General features: G+C 25.4%; 1 protein-coding gene across 1 annotated transcript; it reads right to left on the bottom strand.

Annotated features, from left to right (window-relative positions):
• Positions 1 to 3,590: 3,590 nt before the first annotated feature.
• On the bottom strand, positions 3,591 to 13,439 carry LOC139225399 (putative glycosyltransferase ALG1-like; the record flags this gene model as incomplete). Its single annotated transcript, XM_070856254.1, has 4 exons — positions 3,591 to 3,643; positions 3,698 to 3,759; positions 13,307 to 13,345; positions 13,387 to 13,439. Coding segments are annotated over 4 exons (207 nt in total), but the record flags the coding sequence as incomplete, so codon positions are not given.
• Between the last annotated feature and the right edge of the window lie 482 nt (positions 13,440 to 13,921).

The raw sequence follows: 13,921 nt of genomic DNA, 5'->3' as shown, positions 1-13,921 counted from the left end.
CCAACATCAGTAACAAAATATCCTTCTGTACAGTATTCATTAGAGTACTAGCATTTATTCTCAATCTTACACCTTTTAGTCTACTCTCAAAAGCTCTAGTTACGGGATATTGTGAAGTAATAGCCCAAAAATACACACTTTAGATAACAAAATGAGCATATAATGTACAAGTGGTATAAAGCTGTGGAATAAACTTACGCTACAAGCACAAGACAACTGCTGATGAAGTTTATTTTAAAACGTTAAAAAGTGATTAAACTATATAATAGAACGTGCTTTTTTCTTGCCTGGTGCTTTTTTAAGTAATAAGCTTAAAGTAAATTATTATTCATGCTGAATAACTAGAAAAAATTGACATTACATCAATGTAATTATTCTGTGTTTATAATTTAATTAGTCAACTACTGATTAATACAGTTTTGTTAAATATGTAATGATATTAATTTTAACACTACTATTATTTATTAATTGACTTTTGATTCAAATGGAATGTAGTTTGCTCAATTATGATCCAAGATATATCTAATTAGTTGGATTGATTCTCTTATTGCTTATCCTTTAAGGAATTGTCCATTGTTATTTATCATTTTAAATCTACCAAAATACAAGAAAATAGCCTTATATATATATAGATTTTTAGAATGACGTCAATAAATTTTAAATATATCTACACTTTTATTTATGCTACGTTCTAGAATTAACTTCCCAGTAGATGCATAATTTTCCCTAGTCTACACTTAAAGAATGTATATTATAAAGGAACGATTTAATACAAACATCATATATTATATAAATTGAGTCACATTATCTGATATATTTATATATATTTTGACAGTAACATCATAACCTTTATATAATATAAACATCATATCTTATGTTGTGTGTTTTTATGATATACGTTAACAGTTAAAGTATCGTAGATAGCATTGCTTATAGGTTGTCTGCTATTTTTTTATATTTTCTTTTATTCTCAATTTAATATAATGAATTATTTTGAATTAAATTTTATATTAAAATAAATATAAAATATATTAAGCATTATAATTTTGTATAATCACTTTATGACGCCTAGTGGAAAATACACTGATCGTACGTTTTTTTTGTGAAAATTTTGTATGGCAAATATTTGTTAATTTTTACTATTTGGAATAATCCGTAGCAGAGGTTATTGGGCTACAGAGATAATTTTTTTGAACTAGCTTGATCGAAAATTCAAGGTACCGAGGCGGAGTTACTTATAATATTTTGCATCACCAAGGTTATTATAGTGTTTTAGAGAGGAAATTTAACTCACTGAACATATTATTTTTAAACAAATTTTGTTTATATAGCTGGAATTTATTTCCAGAGTCGTCACTCAATTCCACGTTTCCATCCGGACTTTCTTGCACAACCGGCATCATCTTATATTTTTTTCAAATTATGCAATTAATATTCTTTATGCCAATATGGAATAAAAGGTACTAATAATGCAAAAAAGATTCTTATAGGTGCATTTTAATCACAGTCGTGCTATTAAAAATAACTACCTTACACTGACAAGCTATCTGCCAGTATTTTCGAAAATTATTAATCACTGACTACACCACGAGTCTAAAACTTTTCATGATACATATAAAACCAGCTCTAGTCCAACAACTTGAAATTGTGTAAAATGAGTTCTCTTTTGATTCAAATATTATTTTTATTTCGAGTTTCACAACCTAAGATGAGCTTGTTGACAACCAAAGTCGAACAAAAAATATTTTTTTTTTAAAGAAAATTTTTCTTTTAAAAATACAATGATTTTATATAATAAATATAGAAAATAATGAATATATAAAATAATAAAATTAAGCGCATTATTCTGCGCTGATGTCGTCAAGTGAAGAGCATCTAACTAAAAATGATTACGAATGTTGAAAATAATTGTTCAAGTGTGTTTTCTGAACAATTTTTGCATCATCCTTCATTGAAATTTATTTCTACCATGAATTGAACCAAGACTCCGCGTATTTGATTTTTTTTGAACACCTCTTCACAAGGATTCAAAAAGGTGAATATCTTGGAAGATAATGAATCTCATATGGGTATTCACCATAAAACTTTTGATTGGAGTGGTGAAACAATACATTGCCGATAAAAATAATATGGCCATCATCGTCAAGGATGTTTAAAATAACTTTTAAAAATGCATGTAAATTTAGGTTTTCAAATTTCCTAGTACTGTTTTACAATGTAATACATTGCCAGCGTTGACTGTTAGTAACAACGTTATGTTTTAACCTCGAGCATTCGATATTACATAGGTAGAAGTACGTCCTCTTATTACTCTTTCGCGAATTTTAAGTATATGTAAAGAAAAAGGGCTCTCGCCGACAAAAATAACTTTTCTATATCTGACATCTATTGGAACATAATTATACTTGATAACATGGGCCTTGCCTTTAAGTTATATGACTTCACAGTTCCTACTTTAAGGAATTGACTTACTTTTGTTGTAGGTAATATTCCACGAGTTAAGCCGTTGGTACGCAGTAGATATATGTACATCCAGATATATTGCCACAATCATTTTTTCAATTGAATTTGTGTAATTATCTTCTATTAGCATTAGAATATCTTGTTTAATGGAATCTGTCTACTTCACATGTCTTTGTTCTTTTATTTTTTTATCAGAAGAACCTGTTCTATAATTTTTTATGATACCGCTTAGTGTTGACTTAGGTATGTTTAACAAATTCGCAACATCACTCAGTTTTTTTCCTTCATTTACTAACATGTCAAATGCTATAGCTCTTCTTTCGTTAGAATGATTACTCCAATTTCGCATAATTCGTGTAAAATAACTACGCTGACGTTTGTTCTCAAGGGGCACGTGGATTGATTAAGAAAAGTAAAAAACTTTTACATGATGCCACAGAACGATGTGTTTTAAAATATATAAACATTATTTCCGATATATAAAGCTATTCTTCGTCAGATTCTCATAATTGAAAAAAAATACCGAGATTAGTGTGTATAATTTAATTATTTTTTTCTTTTTATTTATTATATAAAATAATTATAAAAATAAAAAATTTTCTATTCGTACAAAATTTTTTTATTCGAATTTGGATTTCAACAACTTTAACTCTTGATGCAAAATCAGGTAATTTGTAACAGTAGTTAGATAATTTTTATTATATTCATATTATTTAAATTGTTGTAACTTTTTAAGAATAAAATTTTTCTACATTCTATAACATTTATAGAGAAAAATTATTTAAATTATATTTATATGATGAAATCAAGAAGTAAATTATTTTTATATGTTTAGTAGTGGCTTAATGGATTTATTCCATTCATGTTTCCAACACTGATCAGTTGAAGGTTTATTATTAATTTTCAGCTTTATTTTATCCAAGTATGGGGATGAACCATTTGAAAAATTTTTAAGCATTTTCTATTTAAATCAAGTCATAGGATGCTCAAATGTTTATAAATCTACTTGTAAACATATATTTAATTCATTAGAGTCACTGAAGGTAAGTCCATCACTATCTGGGATAAATCTTTCACTAAGGCTAAATTAGAGAAATTATTTAAGTAAACTACACAAAAAATTATACCATTCGAAATCAATTGCACATACAGGCAAATTACATCCAAACATATCAATAACCTAAAATGATAGGAATAGATTTTTTTTGTATTTAAATTTATAAAACAAATCAACTTTCATCGGGAAATCCAGACCAGAAGATGATGTATGTAATGAAATTCCAATGTTAGCATGAGCTAGCGATATACAGAATGAAGAACTATTAACAGCAAAAATAATAAAAATTTATAGTTTTTACCTAACATCAAGGCATAATCATTATGAGAGAGCCAGCTGGTTTGAATATTAACTTTATGATATGTAAATGATTTAATCTTTTCGATGTACAAATTTTTTAACGGTCCTTTACCTAGCAAATATATTTATAGTGAAACAATATTTATTTAATATTATTATGTGGGATAATATTAAGAACTAGAACACGGGTCTATGGGTTTCGAGGAAACTCATACGGAGAAGAAAACTATTTTTTTAAATATTTAAAAAAATGATAATATTAATAAAAATGAAAATTTAAAAAAAATAGTCATATTTATAAAAATTCAAATCTTTTAAAATATACCCCCAAGTGTGGCAAAATTAGTTACAGTTTTAAACCATTCATTATTATTTTTTTTAATATATATGTTTTAATAACTCAATAAATTACAAAATTATGAAACCTCAACAACCATGATTTCAGTGTGAAAGATACTAGAACATCCATCATAATTGTTAAATTTATTTAAAAAATCAAGAAAGGGTATGACTACAAAATAAAATTTAAATTATAAAACTAAAATGCGTAAAGATTTATTATAAATATTGCTTAATGATGCATTTATTTGTGAAAAATATCGCATCTCTAACGAAACTCTACATCGATTAAAAATAAATAGGAAGAGAATCCTATATCATGGCTCTTTTACATTAAATGGGATAAAGAGATAAAAATTAAATACAGACGATTTTTCGTTCCCTCAGATATAAAGTTTTTAAAATCAATTTGCCAAAGTTGAAGCTTACTGCATGAAAAATCGCATATATATATATAGGCATTCTGATAAAAACGTTGTTTCTTAAAATGGTCAGGTTTACAAAAGAGGAAAAAATATGATATAAAATTCTATTCTTTGAGTTATCTGCCAATCGGGCTGATTAAGAAATTTCTGAAAACTTTTTGTCAAGATTTAATAATTTACTTAGAAAATACATTCAGTTATGATTTGATTAAACTGCAATTTTTTTATATACCTCTGTCAAAAAAAAGTTCTGTTTAAAAAATGAATTTTTTATCAGACAAGAATAGGAAATAATGCCTCACATTTACTTTATGCGGCACTAAAAAAATCGCTAATATGAGAATAATAGGACATCACAAGTCACAAAGAGTATTGAGAGGAATGAATCAAAAAACAATGAGTATAGATTGTAATGCTTCATGAAATTTTTGGATGACTAATTATTGTACGTAAATAGTCTAACGCGTATTAATGAAGGAATAAGGTAAAAAAAGAAATGGCACCTCTAATAGAAAATGAAACTGGTTACGCTACTTCTATAAAATATTCTAACATGAAAAAAACCATTTTTTTTTATGAAAAAATATGACTTCTTTAAGTAAACTATGTGATAAGGGTATTGTAAAGACGTTTAAAGCATTTTAATAATTGGATGATGAGAAAAATTATCAAAAATATAAATAATGTAGCTCAAATAGATTCAGTTATAAAGTAATCCCAATATTAGACTAGACGCAATATAATATTCAAAAGTAGCCTCGGACGAAATAACTGATTCTGTTTACGAAAGGTCTTTTAAAAAAATGTATAGCACTCAAGTTAGATATAGTAGAAAACAACAGGACTACGAAGAATGTTTAATTGAACAGTATATTGTTTAAACTATAATGTTAGAGATTTCCATGATAATCATAACAGTGATAAAAAAGACAGCAGCGAATTATTAATGGAGCATTTAGATGATAAGAAAGTAGTGTACGATATGGAATGTTTTTTTTTTTCATAGTTATTAACGTATTAAATAAAAAACTCTATAATATATTCTTTACCCATACAAGTTTAAAGAAAATATGAACTCACTGCGAATAAAATAAAACCTAACTATTATATACTTTATTAAAAGTTAAACTGTAATGTTTCCACCAAATTTTATTTCTTCCGCACTTTTCACATAGTTTTTGAGGACCTCAAAATTTATGATTTTTGGCCCCATTTACTAATTTGACTGTAATATACTTTAACAAGTAAATAAAAGCTTTTAATTTGTAAGTGAAAAATTATGATTGTATTTTTTACTAATAATATTGTAAGTTTAGCATGAATTGTAATGATCAAACAGTGCTAACATGTTCAGAATTATCAAAAATTATTACTGAGTATTTTTGAGATTGATAAAGTAGTAATATCTTCAAATTATTATTGTATACAATATCTATTGTCGATTGAGAATTATTCAGGCTATGAGTAATTACTACACATAGTGACTATGAGAAGATTGTATACTTAATCAAAATTTACTATAAAATAGGAGGTAATTTTAAACGATTATATACTCCCCTTATCATAACAAAAAAAATGTGAACCTTCTTGATTATGTTTTTATTTGTATTATACGGATCAAAAAAAAGTTTCATAATTCTTAACAGGTTCATTTTACATGTTAAAAGATTTATATATTAACTATAAAGTTACTTTATCTATTATATAATTTTGAATCCAGGTCATAAAAAGTGAATACGATATGACTATTTGATGCGACTGTAAAAGGTGGAAAATTAATTAGAAATTTTTGTGGGCAATAATTTAGGAAGTTTATTTTGCTGATTAAATATCAAAAATAGATCCATGCGCAAAGAGAAATTTAATTTTATTATCATTATAATAAGCATAGTATTTCTTTTAAGTATTAACTTTAATAGCAGCTAATTTTTGAACTATATCGAACGCATTTGCAGATTTAAATGGCATGTGGTGATTGTAGCAAGAATTAAGATGATCTCTATGTAAGGTTACGTCGCAAATTATTTGAAAAATATATCTCCCTAAATGGCCGATAAAAAAATTTTTATTAAAAAAAATATTAATTTTCGGACATTATTCTTTTGATGTATTTAGTAAGTCATATTAATGCAAAGTATTAAGTTGAAGTTAACGAATATAGTGATCATTTGATAATAAAATAATACTAGTATCATAATAAAATGTTATGATAATTATTACCAACATTTAAAAAAAAGATTCATTATAATTCTACGTAGTTTACATAATGGAAAAGAACAAATTTACATACATTAGAAATAATTTAATAAGATAATTAACTACTTGCAAAGCAATTAAAGTGTAATGTGAACATATAAATATTTTTAGTGACGTCACCGTAAGAGTATAAAAATCATAATACAATAATTCAGACGTGTTTCTTATTAGACACAGCTTAAACAATAAGAATAGGAAGTCAAACATGAGATGCTGCCAATAAATTTTAACCACAAATATATATATATTTTATTTCTTCGATAAAAAGTATTATAAATTAGTATATTATATTTTTTTTAATAAAATATAAATAACTATTTAATCTTATAGGTTTCTTTCGGGAATGTGGAATGGGTAACAAACCGATTCGAAAAATTTATCTTACTTAAGTGTGTTGTTAATTATTTTTCATTAAAAAAATAATAAAATTTACAAATTTAAGTAGATTTTTTAATTATAATTAAAAAAATTATAAAGTATCAAAATTAGAAATTTCATAATATGTAATATTTTTGCCTTACATATATATCCTAAATATTATAATATATACTGTAAAAGTATCAAATTTCTCAGTTAATAAAAGGCAAAAAAATTCATTTTACTCAAGTTAGTGAATTTTTATCAATTTAATTATTATACTCGATTTTTCAGTGGGTCTTAAAACAAGTCAAGATTTGAGCTTTGACCAAAAAGCTGTAAATTTTTAACAAGATATCTTATTTTCTTTGGTAAATCCACTAATTTAATATCATAAATATTAACAAAAATGTCTTTTTTCAAGCGTTCAAAGATAAATGTCGTCATTTTAAATATAAATAATTTACATACTACTCACATAATTTTAACTATTCACATAATGATGGAGATATTGAAAGTATATTTGAAAAAAATTTAAAATAATTAAATTCCAAAGAAATTAAATTAATAGTCTGTGGAAACAGAAAATTCGACAGACACATGCGCAATATGAGAACATAAGAAAAGTTAACATTATATGTATATATTTTAATTTAATTGTACTTCCAATTATATCCTTCTACTACTAATTCAAGATAATAAGTCCAGATTTGGTCTTTATAATCTTTGCAAGTTTCTTTAATGCGATCTAATTTGCGTGAATATGCTGTGTTCCGACAGATGACAAATTAGGCAAAATGATATTCCATGCCGTTTTCAACATTACTCTATTATAATTTGAGCTTTTCAAATAGTGTATATCCTAGGATAGCATTGCTCAAATAGACCATGAAAATGACTGTGAAATACTTCTGCTTAATTGAAGTATGTGGAATATCAATCATTACCCTAAAATAAGAATTCCGTGCTCTGACTGTGTATTTGATACCTCTCAGAAAGTTTTATTCAAAGTAATTGAGGAGAGGCATTAAATTTATTCCTTTGATATTTCCTTTAATATTTTTTTATATTCTATCTCGACAAATTCGGATGGAACGAACGATAATGAGGTTAAGCATTTTATAAAAAATCAACATTCCACGTTCTTTATAAAATGTTGGCCCATCCATTGTTTAGAAGCGTTCGGCAAATAATTTGCCCAAAATAGAATAGGCAAAAGTAAATATCACTTTTTGTTGCTTTTTTAAAAACAACATATGCAGCAATTTCGAAATCTATAATCATATATATATATACGAAAATTATCGCATTTTTCCTTGCATTTTTCCTTAATAAATTTAAATGCCTTCAGGTAGTCTTTTTTTTTGGATTTTAATAGTATATACTCTAGAGGAAAAACATTCATCCTAATTATTCCTTACAGAACATACAACTGGAAAATCTCCTTCGAGCAAACTTTAAATGTTCCACCCGCTAATAAAATTTTCGGGTTTTCTAAAACTTCCATATTATTTTTTGTAGTTAGAATAACTATCCCGTCGTCAAATTCGGTTCCTGAATCCAATAAGCAGAAGTTTTTGACTCTAAGCGTCCTAATATTTAGCTCACTTAAAGGTTTTGAGCGGTCAATTTGAATAAAATTCCGTTTTCTAATATTTGTAAAAATACTTTCTTTGTTCATTATTGGCCTTTCGAACTTTTTTTGTCAGATGTTACTTGTGAATAGATGATAGAGGTAGAATATGCGGAATTATTCGCTATATCTTGAATTTAAGAGTCGAATAAAGTTTTTGAAATTTCATTTTTCGACAAAGAATGATTAAGGTCATCAATTTAATCTATTTTGCCAATTTTGTCCAATAAAGTTACCAATCTTGCAGAGCAGCTGCTGATTTGACTTATCCATAATTGTGATTAATTTTGCAAGAATGTTTTGTAAAGATACAATTCTTTAAGAATATCATATCACCTGCCATTATGACAAATTCCCAGGAAACGAGCGCGCTAAAAAAAGGAAATGCGCACGCATCAAGCGATGTTTTTACTGGACGAATTTTTTCGTTGTCAATGATGGAGATATTGAAGAGAATTTAAGATAATAAAAATTACATAAAAATTGAAATTAATACTCTTTGACACTTTAACGTAAGGCACGATAATTTGTTTGATAATTCAAATTTTCAAACGCGCCAAGAAACAGCTATATATTTATTTGTTACCTAAATATTATAATCTCAAATTTTTAAAACTTTTGTCGCGAATTTATATAATTTAGGAGAATAAAATAGTTTAATGAACTTATAAATTAATCATTAGTGATAATGTATAATAAAATTTGTATCATAGAAACTTGAGAAAAATCAAAGCAAATATTAGAAATTCTGGAAATTGTGATAAAACAAAAGATATTATTAGAGATATACAGTAATGACTCAACTAGGAATAAAACTAATATTATTCGGGGTTTTTAATAAAAATCGGCTCATTTTCTTAAAAAATTAGGTTCCAAAAATTATTTATCAATTTAAAATGTACTCAAAACAATGAGTCAACAGAGAACACGCAATTAGTTCTTTGCCCAAATTCTAAATTCTAATAATAATAAGATAATACTTTATATTCTCAAACCAGACAAAAGAAGGAAGCGATTATCGGTCATTTCGATGGGCTTATAAGAACAGTTGTTTCTTTACAGTCAAAATCTAATGAGAAATTTTGTGGTTGGCGCTGAAATGGAATTAAAAACAACAACTGTGACATCATGTCATAAAAGTTAAAAGATATCAGGCTTTGTGAAAAGCCCTTCCTTTTGTCATTTGACAAAAAGGAACAAATTATTTGATGGGTGGGTAAAAATTACATAATTACTCAGAAATAACTAAAAAAAGTTCAGAAAGGGTTAACTTTGAATATATCCATATGTAAAATTGATACAATAGTAAAACGTTTTGAAGACAAATTTAAATCAATTTTAAAATGCCCAAAAAGAAGTTAAGTTAACACTAATTAAAAAAAATATGCGAATATGTTTCATGGGCTAGAGAGCACAAGGGTACACAAAAGCATTATTTTTCTTGGCAAAGTAGGAATTATCGTTGTTACATAATAAAAAAGGAAAATACCACATACACCTTTGTAGTTGCTGCAAAAAACAGTGACATTACATTTGTATTAGGTGTAAATAAAAATGTGATAATTTACCATTAAATCCGTTAAATAAGGGTAGTGGCAAGTGAAAAATTCAGAACATGGCTTCAAGTATTGAGAAATGTAAGCATTCCACAAAAATATTCATAGCCCAGCATTTATCATGGATAACCATAGAATACAACACTACATCGGTCGGCAAGCGATGATTGTAGATCAAGTATGAATATTCAATTTTTTCAACCATACTCTAAGTTTTTGAAAATGTATTCTGAATTTGCAAAAATCTAGTTAAGAGAAAATAGGTTACCGAAAAAGAATTTGAAAAAGCTCTGTCTGAATGTTAAAAAAAATTCTCGGTTAAATGTGATGCATTTAACAGAAAAATAATTGATAGGCTACTTCACTTGATATTCAAAAGGTGAAATTACTGTTGGGTAAAAATTAGTAATAAATTCTTATGTATAAAAAAGTTATGTTGTTTTATTATTTATTACGTCTTCACGAGGTTTAGTACGAATGTAACGCAACTGATTACAAAAGTTATGAGTTTGATTAACAACCTCTATATTAATTATACAATATGTTAAATTGCTGAGAGGAAGCATTTTTGACAAAATTTGTTACGTTTATTTGAAAACAAATATATTAATCGCTAATAGATTATAAATAGTAATCACAGTTATTCAGTTTTCGTCTCTTTTTATTTAAAAAAAAATTAAAAATTGTTTCGATAGGTTATTAAAACTATAATAAAAATCATATGAATTTTATACGAGATGATTTTAGACGATCACTGATAGTTTCAATCATTTCTTGTGCGCAATTTAAAATATTAAATACATTAAAGCATTCTTACTAATATTTATTAGTGTGCATTTAAAAAAATTATTCCATATATATAAAATAGTGTGTTATAATGAATCACATGGATCATCATTAATATTTATATAATTTGAAAAAATTATATAATTCACGAAAATTTTATAGAATCTTCTAAATATAAATAACCTCGAACGTGAGGGGGAGGACATATTAAATGGAAACGAGATGAAAAAATTTTAATCAATAGCAAAAGAAACAAGGAAAATAATGTGCGTAACAAAGAAATGAAAATTTGTAGGCATGGTTGAAATTAATGTTATATAAAAAATATGATTTATCATGTAAATAAATATTCATATTAAATTGAATATAAATACTATTATTAAACTAAAATGATCTCAAGTGTATGATATTGCAATTATAAGTATAATAAGAGGTTATTCATGTATTCACGTAACCAACAATTATATATTTTCTTCATTTGAAAATTTAATTAAAAAAATTTTTTTTGGTTAAACCATTGAAAAATATCCACAAATAAGGTCTTAGTTTATTTTTGCTGGTCAAATGTGTAAGGTAATAACGACTTTTATAATGTAAATTCAGATATGAAATATTTTGATAAAAAAACTAGAACCATCAAAATTAATATAAAATAATTAATAGAAGTTGACTAGAACTTCTATTAAAAATTAATTTCGAGCTAACGTTGTAATTGAAATTAGGTGAAATATAAAAGAATTCTGTAAAATATGAAGATGAATAGTTTTTAAAAATGAACTTTTTAAGGTTTCAGTTTATAATTACTTTAAATTAAAAATTACAATATTTTTGTCTTAAATATATAAAAAAACATAAAATTAGCTTTATTGTGCGATAGAAAGGTTCTACTACTGTAGAGAGCATATTATGTATTAGTCAACAAAAAAAAGATGATACATTGCATCTGATAAGACATCAAGTAATTAATGAAAACTTATTTAATACGCGATTTTCGTCGTGATAAAAGATCTTTTTGATTCTATATAGCATGGAGTGTATAGAGAAGCATATATCTCGGTATGTTTAATATAACAGATATTACTAATAAATACCAAAAAAAACTGAGAAAAGGAGATGGTAGACTGACATTAATTATCCAATTTTTAGTAAAAAGATCTACTTATAATAAAATCTAACTCAAATGTTATTACTTAAATATTATGTCAAAAAAAAGGTTTTCAAAAATATACTTGAAAATAAAATATATGACTGCTAGTAAACATAACTTTGTAATTTTTAAATCTCAATTGACAGTAAAAGGGCAGTGAGAAAATATAACGGATTCTTGTTGAAAATTAATCTTATACTATTATTTGTAAAAAAATTTATCCAAAATGAATTTTGGATTAAATGAATAAAAAAAGATTGAATGTGTATTTAAATTATCAAAGTATAATTTAGAAGAATTGTAGAATTCTTAGAGTGCTCATTTCGTGAAAAATACTCAAAATGGAATATAGTGTCATAATAAGCTTCTACTTTTAGATTACGCTTATCCAACGTATCGAGAAACGTAAATTCTGAATAATCATAAATAATGAAGAATCGTAAATTATGAAGAAGCATAACTTTTTTGTAAGAGTGCACGTAAGAAACAGTAGAGCGTGTATTAGCGAGAGTTATAAAACTTACATTGTTTTTTAACAAGGAACGTAGAAACCGTATATTCCTGAATTTATGATTATTAAGCACGAAAGTTGCATATAACATACAATATAAATTTTATTAACAAAAATATTTTATTAATAATAAAATTCTTCAACAGGCGTTAAAAGAAAATAAAAATAAGAGATTTATAAATAGTATACGGCCATATTTATGTATTAAATCTAGATTAACGTATTTTCTGTTTAAAAAAATTCTATGCCATTTTACTTAATTTACATTTAAATGCGTATAAAAATATGGTTTTCACATTAAAATAATATTCTAATTTATAAAATTAAAATAAAATTACAAAAATATAACATATTTGAAATGATATGAAATACCTGTAATAATACATTGTACATTTGGATATTCAGAGTTATTTTCACACATTTTGTCGTAAACTAAATAGGCCAAAGATAAAGCAAGATAAAAACCATGAATTTACGCTTAAAAGTATCTAAAAGTATATCAAAGTTTTCATCCTCTAAATAATTTTTAAATTATAATATTTTATTATTATAATACCTGTCCAGCTAGTACTACTTATAAGTATAGCCGTATTTATTATGGTTTCCCTACTACAATAAAATTATTTTTCATGATAAATGGTAATTATTAAGGTATTTACCTTGGAAATATCTCGATGGAGTACCTATCAAATAAAGCAAGCAAATTCTAAATAAAGATAATTATATAAGGGTACTTTATCATTATAGATAACAAGTTCTTATTTGAGTTATCAAATACCAATATATTAATCATATGAAATATTAAAAATTTTACTAACATTATAAAAAATTAATACTACCTTAATTAGAATTAAAAAAAATTGTTTAACAGGAATTGGTTAGAAATCACATAGTTTCAGATAAATTTTTTAATTGAAATCTTACACCACAATATTTTAAACGATGTTAACAAGCACAATAAATTATAATGATTGGACGTTTCATTAATAAGATATCTACTAATGATTTTTGTAGATCATTTGATGCTTGTGATCCAAAAATAAGAGTTATAAATTTAGGTAGATATTAAAAATTGATCAATCATCTAATAA

This window comes from Pempheris klunzingeri, unplaced genomic scaffold (assembly GCF_042242105.1).
Source record: "Pempheris klunzingeri isolate RE-2024b unplaced genomic scaffold, fPemKlu1.hap1 Scaffold_165, whole genome shotgun sequence".
NCBI lineage: Eukaryota > Metazoa > Chordata > Actinopteri > Acropomatiformes > Pempheridae > Pempheris > Pempheris klunzingeri.
The sequence above is the reverse complement of the archived record's forward strand: the minus strand, read 5'-3'. Positions and strand labels throughout refer to the sequence as shown.